The sequence below is a fragment of the Vairimorpha ceranae genome (genome assembly GCF_000988165.1).
Source record: "Vairimorpha ceranae strain PA08 1199 chromosome Unknown NODE_76, whole genome shotgun sequence".
NCBI lineage: Eukaryota > Fungi > Microsporidia > Nosematidae > Vairimorpha > Vairimorpha ceranae.
The window spans coordinates 1-18,364 of NW_020169370.1; the positions used below are offsets into that span (position 1 = coordinate 1).

Below are 18,364 nucleotides of genomic sequence, written 5' to 3' on the forward strand. Positions count from 1 at the left end.
ATAATAATAAAAAAATTTTGTCATACAAAAATTCGGTTTTCTTTAATTTTTTTTCTATTATCACTACACTCTTTTCTGTATTCTGAGGCAGATATTAGACCAGATCCAAAAAACCTACACAAGTAGTACCAGTCAACACCAAGTGGTGTTCATTTCATAAAATGAAGTCTTATAATACTAAAGACTGCTTTTTAAACCCGAAAAGATCTGCAATTACTAATACAGTTCCTTCTAGCAACAAACATAATGAGGAGAATAGAGCATTAATTATAAGTGAAACTAAGAGTAGGTCACTTAAAGCGATCGATATTAAAGGAATTATAAAAAATAAAACATCAGAATTCATTGTAGACTCTGGTTCAGATTTTAATTATGCTCACGAGAAGGTACTTAAAGTGATGAATCTAAATTATGAAGAAACAAATCCTATCACCCTGATATTTGGAGGAGGAAAGAAAGAAACTACTAACACCAAGATAACAGTGAATATAAGCTTCAACACTGTGAAATATACGGTAGAGTTCTATGTACTAAAGGAACTACCAGTATCATTTATTTTAGGAAATGAATTCTTAATCAATAATAATTGCGGCATTAAGTATGGAAAAAGGACATTTAGCATAGGCACGGATAACGTTATGAAACTAGAGGGATGCAACAAATCTACTGATGAGATACTCGATGAATGGTTAAGTGAAAACATTTGTCTTTCAATATTCGGGACTATCCTGATTTAAATAAAATATTGAAGTATTATATGGAGCAAAATAATCTATTTTCATCAATAAGAGCCTCACCTGCACAGTTCATAACAAAAAACTCCTTAGCTATCATACAATCAAGGGGATACGCTGTCCCATATAAATTTCTACACCAAGGTCAAGAAGAAATACAGAGATTACTAAGAGAAAACATTATAAAGCCCAGCAACTCACCTTTCACAAGTCCTGCATTTTTCTTACGGAAGAAGAATAACGACTTAAGGCTGGTTATAGACTATAAAAAAATTAACAACATGTTAGAGGATGATCCATGGATATTACCAAAAATAGATGAATGTCTTATGGAAATGAGGACAATTGATTTCTTTAGCCAGCTAGATTTCCAGAATGGTTTTAACCAGATTAAAATAGCTGAAGATTGTCAAAAACACACCGCCTTTATATTACTAGGAAAGCAATACGAGTATAAAAGAATCCCATTTGGCATCAAGCCGGGACCTAAAATATTTCAACGATACATTTCGGAAATATTAGAGTCGATGCGAAATTGCTTCGTCTCATAGACGATATTGTAATATTTAGCAAGACTAAAGATGAACGCGCTAATCTGCTCCAAGAAGTACTAGAAAAGTTATTAAAAAAAGAAGTAAGAATAAACTTCGACAAATCGAAATTTTTCATGAAGGAATTGGGCTACAAAGTAAATAGCCAAGGAATCTTTCCAAACACTAAAAGTTTGGCCAATGAAATATTTAAAAAAGAGATTAAGACCCGCAAGGGTACTCAAAAATTAATTGGAGTTATAAACTGGTACCGAAAGTTTATACCCAACCTTTCAACAAAGATAGCAGAAATTAGCAATCTACTAAAAGGGAAAGAAAATAAAGCACTTTTAACACCAAAGAAGGAAAAAGTAATCTATAAAGTAAAGGAGGAGATATTAAATGGTGCAAAGTTATGTTTTCCTAATTATAAAAAGAAATTTTTACTTGAATGTGATGCTTCGGACATAGGATTAGGAAGCATACTTCGGCAAGAAGATAAAATAATAGGATATTACTCCAAAAAAATTACTTAAAGCGGAACCAAACTACAGCATTGTAGAAAAAGAGTATCTGGCCATGTTATTATCCCTCATACATTTTAAAAAGGTCATTCAAGGTTACTACATTGAAATATTAACTGACAGTAATAATTGTACCTTTGAGAATAAAAAATCAACTTCTAGAATAAGTAGATGGAAGCTACTTATGAATGAATTTAATTACAAATAATTCATATTAAAAGAGAAACAAATGTTATCGCAGACCATTTATCAAGATGCTTTCACATGAAAGAAACAAACATCAAAGAGAAGTATAATACTGAAGTGGAACGATCAAGCTTAAAAACAGACACCGGAGAACTTGCAAGGGAAAAAAACCATAGATACTAATAGATCCTGACAAAGTAAAAAAACTACTAAGGACAATACACAAAATTTGTGAACATCGAGGAATAACAACGATGTATTATAACATTAAGAATTACATCTACATCAAAAATATCGTAGCTGAAATAAGAGAGACAATAGAAACATGCACAACCTGGGCAAGAGTTAAGATACATAATTATAAAAATAATAAAAGGAATAAAATAGCAGCAAATAAGAAATTCGAAAGAATCTCCACAGATATTTACGGTCCATTCAATATAAGAGATTTTAAAAATGATTGTGTGAAAGAGATGGGGCATATCCTGTCTATAACCGATATATACACAAGATATACGAGATTATATTTCTTCGAAAGGATAACCAGCAATGATGTGATACAATCCCTTGAGAGCTGGATTGCAGAGTTTTGTCCACCAAGTTACGTTATCTCCGACAACGGAAAACAGTACGATAATAAAAACATGAGTGAATTCTTAAAAACCGAAATGATTGAGCAGATTCTTGTTCCTGAATACACGCCTAGCAGTAATGGCATTTCAGAAAGATTAAACAAAACGATATCTTTTACATTAACTATTAATAAGGGAAAACCTATCAGAGAAGTCGTCTCCAGAACAGAGGAAGTAATCAATATGAACTACAATAGGTCTATTGGAACATCTCCCGCAGCATTATGTACAGGAAACGATTTTTATGATATATTAAGCACATATAAGAAAAGAACGAGTAAACAAAAACAAGAAACATTTTTAATCAACCACAAGGTAGGAGATTGGGTATACAAAAGAGTATTTAATGCTAACAAATTGGAACTACAATATGAGCCTTTCAGCAGGCAGATACTTGAGATAGGGCAGAAAGGTTTTGGTTTAAACTATCAGACGACTATGGATGGACGCATGTCAAGAACGTAAAGGTTATAAGAGAGGGCTGTATGTGGTACTAATTTCACATGAAATGTTTTCTATTTTCTGAATTTTCTTGAAGAAATTTTAGTATAAAAATATTTCATGAAAAGAAGGGCATCGCTGTCATGAATAACTTACATAATCATCAACAGCAAGAGAATCATAAGATCAACGGGGGATCTCACAAGAGCACAATTCCCCATGAAGTTAATAACCCATTTAAGTTACACCAATTTAGTTTGGCTTCAGGAGCGAGCATTGTGGAGAACTTTCTTAGTTCTAATCGCCTTCCTGCATTTCTCGCCACAGGATTCTTCCAAGTCCCTATTCGAGAATTGGACAAAGAGAAAACGGCCTTCTACACGGGCAGTAGATTAATACGGTTCACAAAAATGCCACAGGGGTTCAAGAATAGCTTTGCTATATTTCAAAGGGCAATGCAACTTATTCTAAAAGACTTACTGGGAGCATGCTGTGTGGTATATATCGATGATATATTGATTTGCGGTGAAAGTATAGAGGAACACAATTTTAATTTGACAAAGGTAATTGCACGAATTAAAAAGTATAGGCTCGAAGAAAATATAGAGAAAAGAATAGAACGAACAGAAAGTATTAAATTTTTAGGATATGAGATCTCATACAATACTGTCAAACCTAGCTTAGAAAGGGCACATGGCATAATTGAATGTAAAAGTCCAGAAAGTAGGAAAGATATACAAAGGTTTATTGGTATGATAAATTATGACAGGCAGTTTGTTCAAGGACTTTCAAACTACCTGAAATCGCTGTACAGATTACAGTCGAAGGATGTTAAGTTTATGTGGACAGAAATTGAAGAAAATATTTTGTGGAGATTAAAGCTAAATAGAAACAAAGATTAGAATTATTTATCCCAGACATGGATGGGAATTTCACGCTGGAAACCGACGCATCGGATACGGGGTTGAGGATATGTCTTAGGCAAGAAGGCAAGCCAGTGGCCTATTTGTCGCATACACTGTCTAGTGCAGAGAAAAACTACGGAATAACCGAAAGGGAGGTTTCGGTCACATTATAAGCCATGGAGAATCTTCAGTATTATCTAATAGGAAAGAAGTTTAAGCTAATTACTGACCACAAGGCTATAGAATTTATATCTACCAAACTTCAATTTGGCTCAGTGCGTGTGCAAAGATGGTTCTATCGTTTTGCAGGATTTAATTTTGAAGTCGAGTATATCAAGGGTGAAGAACTGGTGGTTGCAGATGCATTAAGCAGAAGTCACGATGGAAGTGTCTACCTGGTGCAATCAAATGAAAAAGAAAATGAGGAACAAAAAAATGCGACAATAAACCTTCATGTTAAACTAAACCACCGGAAGAAGATCAAAAAGGATCTAATGAGGAAAGGAATTAATGATATTATTTCAAGTTGCTAGACATATCTGCGGAAAGACAAAAAGCTGGTGAGGACAGGTAGCTTTATCTTTACATTTTCGCCGGGGGAGAGAATTGCATTTGATTTATTAGAAATAAATAAAAACAATCTAACTATCTTGGGGGTGGATTATTTCACGAGGAAGATGTTTGGAAGGCATCTGCAATCTAAAGAATCGAGAAAGATACTTCAATTTATCAAAGAGATTCATCTAGAATTGCCGATTAAAACCCTCATTACGGACAACGGCCGCGAATTCAATAACAAATCACTGGACAAATTTTGTACAGATAACAGAATAGAAAGACAGTTTTCAGTACCTTATTACCATCAGAGCAATGGACGAATTGAGGGGGCAAATAAAACAATTAGAGGTGGAATAAAACACGCAAAAAAACCAATTAAAAGCATTCTAGCAAAAATCATTTCTGGTTACAATGGAACATGCCACTGGGGTATAGGAATGACACCAAATGAAGCAATGAAAACATCTAACAGAGTGGAGATACCCAAACATCAAGATAAGTATGCAGAAGAATTCAAAAGAAAAAAAAAGAACCTTGTAAAATGTATAAAACAGGAGATAACGTTCTTTTAAAAAAGGAAGTACGGAACTCAAAAATGGATAACGAATTTGAAAAAGTAGAAACAATTAGTAGTAGACTGGGAACAAACGCATACGAGGTTAATTTAGGAGATCAGAAAGTCAATCAACATGTAAGTCAGATCAAGCGGCTTGGGAAGATGTTGGATGCTAAACATCCAGTAGATTCATATACAAACGAAATCTCAATGTCTTAAGCGTGTTTTTTTGTTTACATGTAAAACTATAAAAAGAAATCCTAAATATATAAGGATGTCGTTGAAAATACTTCTTCTAAATCTTCCAGACCCAAACGGGTTAGCAGTGTATCTTTTCCCGAGATTAAGAATAAAGGGAAAAAAATTTAGACCCATTTAGCCTTAATTATTTGCGCTCTAACGGACGGTACACAACGAAGAAGATAAAAAAATCAAAATAATTATTTGATTAAAATTAACTAATTCCGTACGATACAATCTGCTTAAATGTACATTTTTTTATTTAAGACAAATATGAATGATTTATTTATAGTAACAAGAGATTATAAAAATCATTATTCTTATAGTTGTTAGAATTTTAGAACTAAAGACCATTAAAGCCAATTTCTTTAACTTAACATTCTTGTTATTCTAAAATATATAAAGTATAAATATTTAGATTAAAAGTATTTATTTAAATATTTTGTCAATGAAAAAAAACAATAATATTAACACAAAAAAACATAATTTTGTATGTTACTGCTCGTATATTATATACAAATATTTGATTAAACCCACATCTAAGATCAAAGTTTATAAAAATAGTCATGACTGAAAAATTTTTATCTTGTTATTTTACATAACTTAAATGCTTTTTACTCTAAAATTTAACATTTGAAAAGTACTATTTAAATATTGAAGCTACGTAGAATAAATTATTAATAAAAAATATATGTCCAATTATTAAAATGCAAAAAGATTTTTTATCATTTACTAATGAATTATGTTGTAGCCAGCAATATGATAAGAAATTGTATTGACTATTTTTTAATCAAAAGCGTAAAATCATCTATATATATAAAAAGTTTGAATCTGACCATTTTTTTATTTTTTTACCCTTCTTTTTTAAAAATTATAAGAAATGTTTTTTTAAAGAAATAACAATTTTTGGACCTGGTCTAATATTTGCCCTTCTAGGGCAGATATTAGACCAGGTCCCTTTATTTTGTTGATCCTAATTCTGGAGTTCACACTCAAAACATTGAGTCTTTTTGGAACAAAATGAAACGAGTTACAAAGTCTATGAATGGTATAAGTAAAATTCGGCTGCCTGGATTACTCTTAGAATTAATGTTTAAAGACGAATTCAAATCAAATATATTGTCAAGTTTTATGTTTCTTATTGCTGTATAATAATAAAAAAATTTTGTCATACAAAAATTCGGTTTTCTTTAATTTTTTTTCTATTATCACTACACTCTTTTCTGTATTCTGGGGCAGATATTAGACCAGGTGTTTTTTAGGGCAGATATTAGACCAGATCCCAAAAATCCAAACAGGTTTTTTTAAATCCCGTGGAGGTGTTAAAAGGACCCAATCAAAAAATTTCTATGATCCTAATGTTGTCAAAAAAAATAGCATCACTAAAATTAATATTTAAAATTTTTCTTTTAAGCTTTTACATAATAGGAGTTAAAAAATATTTCTTTTTTACCTTTACTTTATCTTTTCTCCCCTTTCGAATAACTACGTCCACTTTAAAAGATTTTGTACGTAATTATTCGAAGGGGGGGAGAATGACGTAGCACACAAATTTCTAATCAATAAACATGTCAAGTAAAAACAGCGACAATAGACACAATTTTACAATTTTTGTACAATTATGTTGGTTTTGTAACAACAACTTGAATTTAAATTTTATTGTTGTTTTGAATTAATAAATATGATTATGGAAGCCCCTTACAACACAAAGATTCGTAAAATATAAATTTTATGTAAATAATAAGATGTTTAAAATACCTTTAGTATAAAACACTATCACTAAGTATCATTAAAATAAAAAGAATATAATTGGCAGAAACTGGTTGTTTTTTGTTCTTATATTAATCATAAATGAAATTCTTTATTCTTAAAATTTTGTTAGAGACTTAAAAATTTTTTGAATACCTACCAGAATCGTTTTTTATTAAAAGAATCATAATTATTGTTGAGATTAAACATGGGTTTATTTTATTATAATTATTTAAATATTGACACGCCAACCACATCATATGTTAAACATTCATTAATGCATCCTACAATTATATTAAAATATAGTTCGCAGAAGCCCGCAGAAATTTTGACGAATATAGATGTTTGTACGTATTTCAAATACAATAATTTTAATAGAATAGATGGGTTTTTATCTACTTCGATGTGCCTCCTCACAACTTTAATCAATGTAAATGGAAGAGGAAAAAATCGTTTTTGTGGTATCCCCTATGTCCCATATTGATATCACACTTCGGTTATTTATTAAAATTTAAATAGTGTTTTAAAAATAAATATTTAAGAAATTAAATTTTGATGATGATAAAGGAATTAAAGAAGCAAATGACTGACAACTTCAACAAGAAACACAACGGCTAAAAGACTAGACTAACTGGGTGTGTGAGCAATATAAAAAATATACAAGTTGCTTACAATATATTAAAAAACCATTTCTAACACGATTGTGTGTTAATTTAGAAATAACATTTTTTAATATCTAAAGGGGAATGGTTTAATATTTTAGTCATTAGCATTAAATTTTTGAAGAAAAAGCGACTTGTTTTTGCATAAGAAGGCTCCTGCGAGAATCGAACCCGCGCCAACTCATTACGAATGAGCTATTCTGCCACTAAACTAAAGAGCCATGATTATACTTTGTAGTAATAAACTAAATCTCTTTTGTATTGTTTAAATTGATCTAACTACGTTACAACCAGAAAGTTGTAACTGCTTTTGTTGCTCATGCAGTAACTTAAAGCAAAAATAAAATTTAGTCTGAAATATTCATAGGAGATTTTCCAATTTAACCCGCTTTAAAAAAACTATTTTTTAACCTTTTAAATTGACAAAAATTGGAAGAAAATATAAGTCAATCACATTATTATACGCCTTCTAAAAATATTTAAATTATTTTAATACTAGAATAAAATGGATATAAACAATAAAGAAAAACATTTTAATAAACAGTAAGTAATCCCACCAAACATGCTAGAAGATTTAAACGATTATTGTCTTTCCGCACAATGATAGCAAGATATAGATATAATTTTTTTCTCATGACTCTTTTCATAATTTTTATTTAAAGTTTCTGTTTCGACCAATATGATTCAATATTCTGCGTGTGTGTGCCGCCTTAAGGATTTCAAAATTAAGTATATGATTAATAGTAAAGTTTTCAAAGCCTATTCGTTCATAAATATTCCAATACGCCGCCCACTAATCACTATTATAATTGTACCCGGGCGGAAAACATTGGCCATTGTAGGAATTAAAGTCTCTGCCGACTTGTTCAGTACTATTTGTATAAACCCTCTTGCTTGTTTCACACCGGTATCAACAATACCAAATACCCAAACTAGTGCATTTGGAACACGGCCTCTGTGATATTTTTGTTTATGACAAAATAAAGATTCATCAATTTGACAAACAATTCCTTGGCCTCCTGGTTTTGGAGGATCTTGCTCAATATTATGAGAAATTCTTTCTCTTAAATCATAAAAAATTTTGCAAACGGTATTTTGATGCATACCGCAATTTCGAGAGATTTTTGAAGCGTTTTCGACTTCTAACCACAAAATTATCACAGTCCATACATCTGCCAAGCTTAATTGATATCTGACGAAAAATGAATTATACCCGAAACCAGGTGCTTTTTATACTTGCTGCAGTATTAATTATTGCAGCACCAAACCTACTTGTCTATAACATACGTAGGCCTTGTACTTCTCTACCAGCAGATGTAGCAACAAACTTCTTTTGTCAAAAGATTGTTATGGCGTAAAATCCGGATAACAGCGCCAGTATCCACGGTTCTAAACTTTAAAAGAATATCAATTCTTGCAGTTCTGTTAGTCATTTTAAAGGGTAAAAAAAATATTTTTTTTAAATAATTTTATTCACATTATACGCCTGCGAGGGGGCGTATAATGTGATTGATCCCAAAAACCGATCCTGCTCTAATACTGATAGTAATCCGGGCCTTTAAACATTTGGTATTATAACAGATTCATGCTTTACCATTAATCACGCCGCTCTATTTATTTCTGATATTGGCCTAGTACAGAACATCCAATTCATAGTTACTGCAATAAGTCTTCTCGTTCTAAATATCTTTACAATTGCTCCAACGTACATGTACCTGATACTAAAGATCTGTTCCATTCTTGAAGTTTGATTTGTCATTTTAGGGGGACAAAATTAGTAAAAAAATATATGTGGGTATTATACGCCACAATGTTGCGTATAATACTCATGATCCATATATTGTTTATTAGATGGTTTATAATCCTTTTTCTGTGATATTTTTTTTATTTTTGTCCCCCCAATCAGGGGGTGCAACCAAACTACCTACTTAACCTAGCTTATAATAACAATGCATTTTCAGTTAAAGCACTTATGCCTTTATGATATATTTTTAATCCATTAATTAAAAATTCTGTTCTAGCCCATCAAATGTATCATTGGATTTTATTTAATTTTAGCATTATTATTCTTTTAGAAAATGGCCCTTAAAATGAAAAATCATGTATCACAAATTAATCGGCTTTTAAGAATTGGGGCTTTAGATGTTAATACTATCATTAGTATTATACGAGCCAAAAGCCTTTTTGGATTATAGTTTAAGGTATTTTGTTGTTCTGAAGAAATGACATAAAGGAGAAAAAGACGCTTCTGATGAAATTCTTGGGTGTTCAAAAACATAACATGCTCAAAACATAAAACAATTCCAAGTATACGGTGTAATTCTTTCTTTTGTCACTTTAATTTGAGCTTAACAGACGTTTTGACAGTAATTATTATTTGGCTTGAAGATGAGAGTATTACAAAAATTACTCGAAATTATGGGATACACAGAAACATCGTCAGCAAATTTTTTTTAAAGCTGCAAGAATTGTTTGTTACACATTTTCGAGATGAACAGATACGCTTGGGTGGTCAAAGAATAATTTTCTAGATTGATGAATCTCTGTTTTTTCATAGGCAAAAATATCGCATTGGGCGTGTTCCAAAAACGCAAATTTGGGTCTTTGGCATTGTTGATACGAGCTTTAAACCCGCTTTAAGCTACATGCAAATTGTAGAGAATAGATCTACCACGACTTTTTTGTCAATTATTGATAGAATTTGCTTGCCGGAAACCATTATACACAGCGATGAATGGGAAGTATACATGAACATTGACAACATTTTAGGCTATAAACATTTAATACTAAATCATTCACTAAATTTTGTAAATCCAACAAATGGTCCGCATACGCAACATGGTGAATCATATTGGGCTAGACAGAAATTTAAAATCAAAAAGTGAAACTCTGTAGACGTGGACGGTTATCCGTATTGTTATCTGAATTTGTATGAAAAGATTTTTATCGTAGTACTAAGTTGGCTAGATTAATAGGTTTGTTGAGTTTATATTTAAAAGTTATCTTTTTCTAAATTATTTAATCCTTTGTTGTTTCTAGAACATGAAAATTTTCAACAAAAATTTATAAATATAAATTTATGTAAATACTCTTTATAATCTTTTAAATTTATTTGTGCATATTCTTTAGTTAAAATAATTTTTTTCCTTTAGATGTCTTCATCGTTTTAATGTTTAGGGGCAGAAAATGTGCATGATCCCATTCTTTTGTTCTTTAAGTAAATTTTGCTGTATGAAATATTTAAGTAAATCTTTTGCTGTTATAAAAATAATGCTAGGTGTTTTTTTGGAACATCTTCATGGTGTCTTATTTGTGGTTAAAAATTTAAATAATGTCTTCGGGGGCGTATTTCCGGCCATTTATATGACCGAAAATACGTCTTTGCGCCCAAATGCCCGTAAGTATCTTACCAAAATCGTCATTTTAATTTGTTCAAATCCCCATTTCAATAAGATCGACAATTAATTATTCAAAGGGCTTTACTGCTAGAATGTTTCTAAACTTTTTCTTTGTCTTAGAGGATTGAGTTTTTAAGCAAACATTACATTCATTACAAACCCACCAGTCAACACATATAGGAATTGAAAAGTAAAACTTTTTGCAAACTTAATAAAGACGATTCTGACAAAAAGGCTTTGTTTCTGCAATTTTCGTACATCTGTTTCCATAGAAATCACCGATCCTTTCATAAACACATGCTTATTCCCGTTTCCTGTACCTTTAAGGTAAAATTAATTATCCATTAAGGTCAACAGTTTGGGCTTTTTTTTCTAACGAACTTGTTATGTTTGCTACCACATACTGAAGAATGTAAGAATATTTACGATGTATAATATTCTTCCTCCTAGCTTACAAAAAACCTCGTAAAAGAATAATAGATAATTGAATGCAACTTTTTAGAATTTATTTTTTTTATGTTAACTCCTATGCCAAAGCAAAAAAAACTAAAGAAGAAAGAATTTAAAAATTTATTCGTATGTATGGTGCGAATGACTTTTGCATACATCCAAAAAATATGTTGTTTTGCAATTTATGCAGTATTATTGTAAAAACTAATCAAAAATTTTTGATCGACAAACACAGAACACCAAAAAAGCATATTGAGAAGCTTATACAAATAAAATCCGATCAAATTAACGGTACACAGTCATTTTTGACTGTAAAAAACAATTTATGGAAAAAGTTGCCAAGGCATTGGTGTCGGCCGACATACCGCTGTACTAGCTCAACAACAAACGTGTAAAAGAAACGGTGGGATTTTTAGGACAAAATTTAGTGGCCGAAAGTACAACAGGGGCATATTTGTTGAATACATCGATTTAGAAGCGCATTTTATTGCACTGAAAAAGTATTTTTTTAACAAGAAATTCTTTATTTATGCAGACGAAAGCGAAATAAACTTTGCCAAATATTTTAATCTTATAGCAGGAACTTTAAACCCCTTGAGATTTAATTATGTTTTTTGCGTTTCCAAAAGCCGTTTGTTTGGATTCTCTTCTTGTGGAGTAAACATTACTTTAAGTATTTCGAAAAATTGACATGAGTTTGGATGACTTGTCCATTGTACTTATTGATACAGCGCGTTATATAACAAAAGCATTTAAGAACTTAAAGCTAAAAAGTCTGGTTTTTTTCGCGTAATTTGTTCAGCTCATTTGGTGCATAATTGTGCAATGAAAATTTTGATAGATGTATTGGCTACAGTAAAAGCTTTTAAGATAAAAAAACAAAACCAGATCCGAATTATTTTATAGTATTAAAAAACCATCTGAGGTTATTTTCACATGATAGTTCGGCTGGCTAAAAGCTTCAAAATATTATGCCGGAAAATTCCAAGTCGTGAAAAGTATTGTCTTGACTTATCGGATGATGGTATTTTAGTAGAAAAAGCAAAAATTGCTGGAATTCTGATTTTTTGTTTTTTGAATTAATGGAAATAGCAGAAAATTATTTTATTTTAATAGATACTTTAGAACGGTTTGAAAATGATAAGTGTGAGATCGCAAGAGAATATAAATTATTGAATAGTTTAACTTTTGCCAAAGTTCCAGTAAATATCAAGCTTTATTAAGGGGAAAGACTCTGAGAAAACGAAATAGTTAATTACTATTTTTTTCGAATGCTAGTTTATCTCCTGCAATTTATGTTTTGTTAAAAAAATGTTTCTGTACTTTTTACTAATTTAAAGAAGTTTTTCTATGCTTAAAAAATGCGGACCGGGCTCTTTCAATCCCCCGGCGAAGGAATGAGAAGACTCGATCCGCATTTTTTTAATTTTCTAACCCTTCAAATCTATAAGAGAAACAGAATTGCTTTTTACTAATTGTCGCGAGCCTATCTCGTGACCAGACCAAGCCCAGCTTGTTCTTTTTCCTTATTTATTTTTTCTTTTATATTTTTTTAATTGGTTTACTTTAAATAACTAAACCAGAAAGATTGTGTACAGCGATACGTACTATACTTTGTAACCTAAAGTATATTGGATTATTTTCTAGACATCTGTGACATACATATTATATACACACCTACTACAACTATCCACAATATTTCATTTCAGCAACTGTTGCAGGCGCGGATCGAACTCTGCGCTCCAATTTTTACACTGATCAACATAATGCCAATTAGACAACACGCCCAGCGCAAACAATCTTGAAATTTTATATCACAAAAAAAAATAAAAAATGAATATTTTGTTTTAAGAAATATGCCTAAAATAATTATTTTCATTTAAATAAAAAAAGAGTACTGAAACACTGTAGATTTTTTTCGGGGGAAAGAGCTGTCAGTAGTGGGTAGTGGGCAGGCAAAAAATCGATTCAAGCAACGATGTAAAAATTTTGTTCTGGTAGTTGATTTACTTTATCCGAAAAGTGATGACGGGAATCATATGTGAGTTTTTTTGAGAAAATGACTACCGCAACGAAGCTCGAACTGCAAACATTACATAGGCAAAACTAATGACGATTGTTAGAGGGGTTTGTGTAAAGTGCAATATTTATGCTTAAGCACAGCCTCTCAAACAAGAGAGTAATTCGAGCACATTTGAACAAGCCGGCCCTTTGAAAGGTTGTGATAATAGATTTTGTTGATATGATAAATTATGCTTGTCAGGATGATGGTTATGCTTGGATTTTAACTGGTATAGATGTATATTAAAAATACGCATCGACCTGTCAGATGAAGCAGAAAACGGCAGCTAAAATCGGAACGTGTTTACAAAACATCTTTTGTATTGTTGACCACTCTTCAATTCTACAGTGTGACAATTGTGGGGAGTTTACAGATTCGGTTCTAACTAAATTTTGTACTCTTTATAAAATACACTAAATTCATGGTAAGCCTTGGCATCCTTAAAGTCAATGTCGAGCTGAGAGGTTTAATCAAATTCTAGCAAGATATTTGCAAAAGCATTTGATTGAAAGAAATCTACTTAATAAAAAAAAATGGTTATCTATTTTAAAAAAGGTGACCCATAAATATAATGTGTTGTCAACATCGCAACCAATAAGTCGCCTTTTTGTTTGTTTTTTAATAGATCGATGTTTAATACAATGATACATAGTAACCAAGATGATTGTACAGCAAATAATAATGAAATAAATTGTATTGTGTAGACGAAGAAAAAAAATAATATTATTAATGAAAAATATGTGGCAAGAATGAACAATAAGTGTGTCCCTAATAGCATAAATGACTTTAATATGAACGATACCGTTTTAATTAACACGATTTTGACAATAATGTTAAAATAAAAAGACTTGAGCTTAATTCATTTTATTCTAATCCTGGTTTAAAATATAATTTTTTTTAATAATCGATTAAAGGTAAAAGCAGATGATAATTTTGTTATTTTAAATATGAATTTAGTTAAAAAAGTAGTCATGAAAATAAATTAAATAATATTGCTAATTATATATTACTTAAAATATTTTACTAAAAAACCTCTCTATTAGAAAATTTTTATAACATTAACATATTGTTAATTATTCGGATTTATTTTTTAAATAGGATGTATAGTTTTATTATTTTTTTAGCATAACATAAATTAGATATCTATTAAACCCTATGATTTTTCATGTTATAATTTATATCATAAAATGCAATGTCATATAAACAAAAAAAATTAGTTATTTTTGTTAAATTCTTCTTTCTATTATAAATTAAAAACGGATCTGGTCTGCGGGGGCCTTCTTGTTTGTAAAAAAGAAATGGATCTTTCAAGGCTTTTTGCAAATAATTATATTTCATTCAAATTTCTAGAACAGCGTGTTCAGCTTTGCTAGAACCATTTCCAGCCGAATCTCCAAGCGTCATAAGCTAAAGCTCGCGACATTTATTAAATTAAACATTTTGAATCGGGGTCATTACGCTATTTTGTTTTCGAAAAAAGAACTTTAAAATTTACAAAAGAAAGTACTTAAAATATTTATTAAAAGCTCTAAATTTGTCTCCCTCTATTAATTCACAAAACATAAATTCACTTAATTATACTTTTTTATGGTCTAAGGACAATTTTTCAAAATTTTATCTCAAGTTTGATCTTATTATTGTACGGCTCGACATTTAAAGTGTAAACTCGATTTTGAGGATCAATAAAACAATACTTATGGCATACAGTATAATGAGTGTAAAGCTAGGAGACGGCCAATGAACTAAAAGATTTCCATTTATCAGAATAAATAATACTTCCAGGAACTATAAGTTTGCCAATAATTGACACAAGAGTTGTAGCCGAATAATTATTTACTGTAGTTACATAGCCCAAGGCCGGATCAACGATGTGTCTACGGCGACAAATGCCCAACAATGTTGTATCTTCCGACCACGATGTTTTTTAACGTTATAATTTGGTTTTGTTCCCCGATTTGGACGATTATTTCCGGCCCGCCCAATTATATAATATTATCTACAAAATTGTTACTGATTTTTATAGCCATTATTTTTTTTGGAATTGTTAGAAAACAGCATTTTATACCAGCTAGATTTTGTATAGCATTAAATTTTATACCTTTAGAAATATAATAAAACGCTTTTAGAATAGCTTTTTTTTCAATTCTTAACTTTAAAAAATGACGAGTCTTTTTTAATTTGGATGATATTGGGTAGTTGGCGCACTTACAATTAATACTCCCCCAATCGTATTCATCGATACGTTACAAGTCGGTCTTAAAATTCGTATTTAGATGCCAATATATACACCTTTGCTGATTGTGAACTACTTTATATCATAAAAGCAGAAGAATAACTTGATGTTTACTCATCTGAGCAATATCATGGATCAGTGGCATAAAATGTTACAAAAATGAAAATTAATTAACGTATACTATTTTTGTGTTTGAGAGAAATATAATACTAAAAAATTGTCTGCTTGCAATGTCATAATAGCTTTGAAACTTTTTATTTATAACATGCTTTTCCCTCAACATTTTTATTTTCCCACCAAAAACTTTTATTTAATATTTTTTCTGACCCCTATCATGTCTCTAGATAATCTTGAAAATGCACTTGTAAGACTTAGCAACAATGATTCGATTAATACATTAATGGATGCCAGGTTATTAAAAAAGGAGAGGAACTGTATAGAATGCCATTAAATAATGGTTTTTATTAATTGTAAACAATACAAAGATTTAAAATGTTTTAGATGTCCAAACAATATGTGCGCCAAGGGCAGTCCGCGTATAAATATAAGAAAATGTAGCTTTTTTGAGTCGATTAATCTTCCTCTTCTGACAATTTTAAAAGTTTTAATAAGGTGGTCTGAAAACATTCCATGAAGAATTGTTGTATCAATGCTAAATATTGATCATAGAAGTTATAAAAATATAATACCCAAGTTTTTAAGTCTTGTTAAATTTGATTTTACGGATGATAAATTAGGTGGACCTAGCAAAATTATCCAGATGGATGAAACGGCACTTAATCACAGTATTAAGGCACATAGGGGGAAATTTTCTGCAAATAAAACCGATGCCTTGTGCATCGTTGAATTTCAGGAAAACATTAACAGAACTTATGCTTGTGTTATATAGAATAAAAAAGCTTCAACTATTTTACTAATAATCTGTGCTAATGTTGCATCTAATAGTATAATACATACTGATGAGCATAAAAGCTATTCTGCGCTTAACAACATGGGATTCGTTCATGACACGGTTTGTTATAAGTATACTTTTATAAACCCAGAAACGGGTGACAATACGCAGGATATAAGGCTTTTAACAATTCACCGAAGTTAGACATAAAAAAAGAAAAGGAGTAAAAAAGGGCTTAGACAAGAATTTTTGAAGGAGTTTAGCTGGAATTTTAATAATACAGTAGACGGGTTTGAAATGATAATATCAATTATTGAATTAAAATCTTAATATTTTTTTTTGAAAAATTGGGTTTTACTCCGTTTAAAAAACATTTTTATGCCCACCGGGCATAAAAATGCCACCAATCCATATCATCTCTAACGCTTGTTAACATTAAGAGTTGAAAATAAAAAAAAGAAAAGAAATAACAGGGTCATTACACTTCCTTGCAGATAATTTAATGAGCTTGATCCAATCTTTTCTTATTTTTTTATAATATATCAGATTGGTTTTTATTTTGAAATTTCACGCTTTTGATTAAAAAATAGTCAATACAATTTCTTGTCATAGTGCCGGCTATAACATAATTCATTAGTAAATAATAAAAAATCTTTTTTCATTTAATAATTGGACATATATTTTTTATTAATAATTTATTCTACGTAGCTTCAATATTTAAATAGGACTTTTTTCAAATGTTAAATTTTAGAGTAAAAAGCATTTAAGTTATGTAAAATAACAAGATAAAAATTTTAGAGTCATGACTATTTTTACAAACTTTGATACTAGATGTGGGTTTAATCGAATATTTGTACATAATATACGAGCAGTAACATACAAAATTATATTTTTTTGTGTTAATATTATTGTTTTTTTTTCATTGACATAATATTTTATTAAATACTTTTAATCTAAATATTTATACTTTATATATTTTAGAATAACAAGAATGTTAAGTTAAAGAAATCGGCTTTAATGGTCTTTAGTTCTAAAATTCTAACAACTATAAGAATAATGATTTTTATAATCTCTTTTTACTATAAATAAATCATTCATATTTGTCTTAAATAAAAAAATGTACATTTAAATAGATTGTAGCTTACGTTTCAGTTGATTTTAATTAAATAATTATTTTGATTTTTTATTTAACCTTCTTCATTGTGTACCGTCCTTTAGAACGCAAACAATTAAGACTAAATAGATCTAAAATTCTTTCCCTTTATTCTTAAAACACAATAAAGTTGGTTTTAAAATCATTTTTTTAATCTAATAAAGTTTTATAAAAAGGAAAAGGTAGTTAAGAAAAATTGATTCAATAAAATATAATTTTTACTTAAAAGTAATTTTCTTCAAACCTAAGTTTGTACAAAGTTATTTTCAAAATGAACACCGTTCCGTTCCAAGTTTCTATACTATCAGATTTCTTTATTACTGTTTTATTATCTATTTCACATTTTTGTTATTATTTTTTTACTGTAATATTTTTACTCAAAATTTTTTCTTCATCATTATGAATTTTAAAAAAATCTTATTTATATTTTTGTAAAAACTATCTTTTGATCATAATAAA

General features: G+C 30.0%; 13 protein-coding genes across 13 annotated transcripts; 12 read left to right on the forward strand and 1 right to left on the reverse strand.

Moving 5' to 3' along the window:
• Positions 1 to 161: 161 nt before the first annotated feature.
• AAJ76_76000162 (pol polyprotein) lies at positions 162 to 737 on the forward strand (the record flags this gene model as incomplete). The annotated part of the gene is made up of 1 exon (XM_024476377.1): positions 162 to 737. The coding sequence occupies one exon, from the start codon at positions 162 to 164 to the stop codon at positions 735 to 737; it is 576 nt and encodes a 191-aa protein (XP_024330144.1).
• A 20-nt stretch (positions 738 to 757) lies between these two features.
• On the forward strand, positions 758 to 1,285 carry AAJ76_76000758 (gag-pol fusion protein; the record flags this gene model as incomplete). Its single annotated transcript, XM_024476383.1, has 1 exon — positions 758 to 1,285. One exon carries the CDS (start codon positions 758 to 760, stop codon positions 1,283 to 1,285), a length of 528 nt encoding a protein of 175 aa, XP_024330145.1.
• Positions 1,286 to 1,401: 116 nt separating this feature from the next.
• On the forward strand, positions 1,402 to 1,800 carry AAJ76_760001402 (pol polyprotein; the record flags this gene model as incomplete). Its single annotated transcript, XM_024476375.1, has 1 exon — positions 1,402 to 1,800. The coding sequence occupies one exon, from the start codon at positions 1,402 to 1,404 to the stop codon at positions 1,798 to 1,800; it is 399 nt and encodes a 132-aa protein (XP_024330146.1).
• Positions 1,801 to 2,228: 428 nt separating this feature from the next.
• On the forward strand, positions 2,229 to 3,071 carry AAJ76_760002229 (pol; the record flags this gene model as incomplete). The annotated part of the gene is made up of 1 exon (XM_024476378.1): positions 2,229 to 3,071. The coding sequence occupies one exon, from the start codon at positions 2,229 to 2,231 to the stop codon at positions 3,069 to 3,071; it is 843 nt and encodes a 280-aa protein (XP_024330147.1).
• Positions 3,072 to 3,190: 119 nt separating this feature from the next.
• Positions 3,191 to 3,949, forward strand: AAJ76_760003191 (krab-a domain-containing protein; the record flags this gene model as incomplete). Its single annotated transcript, XM_024476379.1, has 1 exon — positions 3,191 to 3,949. One exon carries the CDS (start codon positions 3,191 to 3,193, stop codon positions 3,947 to 3,949), a length of 759 nt encoding a protein of 252 aa, XP_024330148.1.
• Positions 3,950 to 4,128: 179 nt separating this feature from the next.
• Positions 4,129 to 4,485, forward strand: AAJ76_760004129 (hypothetical protein; the record flags this gene model as incomplete). The annotated part of the gene is made up of 1 exon (XM_024476380.1): positions 4,129 to 4,485. The coding sequence occupies one exon, from the start codon at positions 4,129 to 4,131 to the stop codon at positions 4,483 to 4,485; it is 357 nt and encodes a 118-aa protein (XP_024330149.1).
• A 144-nt stretch (positions 4,486 to 4,629) lies between these two features.
• On the forward strand, positions 4,630 to 5,082 carry AAJ76_760004630 (hypothetical protein; the record flags this gene model as incomplete). The annotated part of the gene is made up of 1 exon (XM_024476381.1): positions 4,630 to 5,082. The coding sequence occupies one exon, from the start codon at positions 4,630 to 4,632 to the stop codon at positions 5,080 to 5,082; it is 453 nt and encodes a 150-aa protein (XP_024330150.1).
• A 672-nt stretch (positions 5,083 to 5,754) lies between these two features.
• On the forward strand, positions 5,755 to 5,880 carry AAJ76_760005755 (hypothetical protein; the record flags this gene model as incomplete). The annotated part of the gene is made up of 1 exon (XM_024476382.1): positions 5,755 to 5,880. One exon carries the CDS (start codon positions 5,755 to 5,757, stop codon positions 5,878 to 5,880), a length of 126 nt encoding a protein of 41 aa, XP_024330151.1.
• Positions 5,881 to 8,476: 2,596 nt separating this feature from the next.
• Positions 8,477 to 8,821, reverse strand: AAJ76_760008920 (hypothetical protein; the record flags this gene model as incomplete). The annotated part of the gene is made up of 1 exon (XM_024476384.1): positions 8,477 to 8,821. One exon carries the CDS (start codon positions 8,819 to 8,821, stop codon positions 8,477 to 8,479), a length of 345 nt encoding a protein of 114 aa, XP_024330152.1.
• A 1,541-nt stretch (positions 8,822 to 10,362) lies between these two features.
• Positions 10,363 to 10,602, forward strand: AAJ76_7600010363 (hypothetical protein; the record flags this gene model as incomplete). Its single annotated transcript, XM_024476372.1, has 1 exon — positions 10,363 to 10,602. The coding sequence occupies one exon, from the start codon at positions 10,363 to 10,365 to the stop codon at positions 10,600 to 10,602; it is 240 nt and encodes a 79-aa protein (XP_024330153.1).
• Positions 10,603 to 10,903: 301 nt separating this feature from the next.
• Positions 10,904 to 11,182, forward strand: AAJ76_7600010904 (hypothetical protein; the record flags this gene model as incomplete). The annotated part of the gene is made up of 1 exon (XM_024476373.1): positions 10,904 to 11,182. One exon carries the CDS (start codon positions 10,904 to 10,906, stop codon positions 11,180 to 11,182), a length of 279 nt encoding a protein of 92 aa, XP_024330154.1.
• Positions 11,183 to 12,647: 1,465 nt separating this feature from the next.
• On the forward strand, positions 12,648 to 12,788 carry AAJ76_7600012648 (hypothetical protein; the record flags this gene model as incomplete). The annotated part of the gene is made up of 1 exon (XM_024476374.1): positions 12,648 to 12,788. The coding sequence occupies one exon, from the start codon at positions 12,648 to 12,650 to the stop codon at positions 12,786 to 12,788; it is 141 nt and encodes a 46-aa protein (XP_024330155.1).
• A 2,735-nt stretch (positions 12,789 to 15,523) lies between these two features.
• AAJ76_7600015524 (hypothetical protein) lies at positions 15,524 to 15,739 on the forward strand (the record flags this gene model as incomplete). The annotated part of the gene is made up of 1 exon (XM_024476376.1): positions 15,524 to 15,739. One exon carries the CDS (start codon positions 15,524 to 15,526, stop codon positions 15,737 to 15,739), a length of 216 nt encoding a protein of 71 aa, XP_024330156.1.
• Positions 15,740 to 18,364: the final 2,625 nt, after the last annotated feature.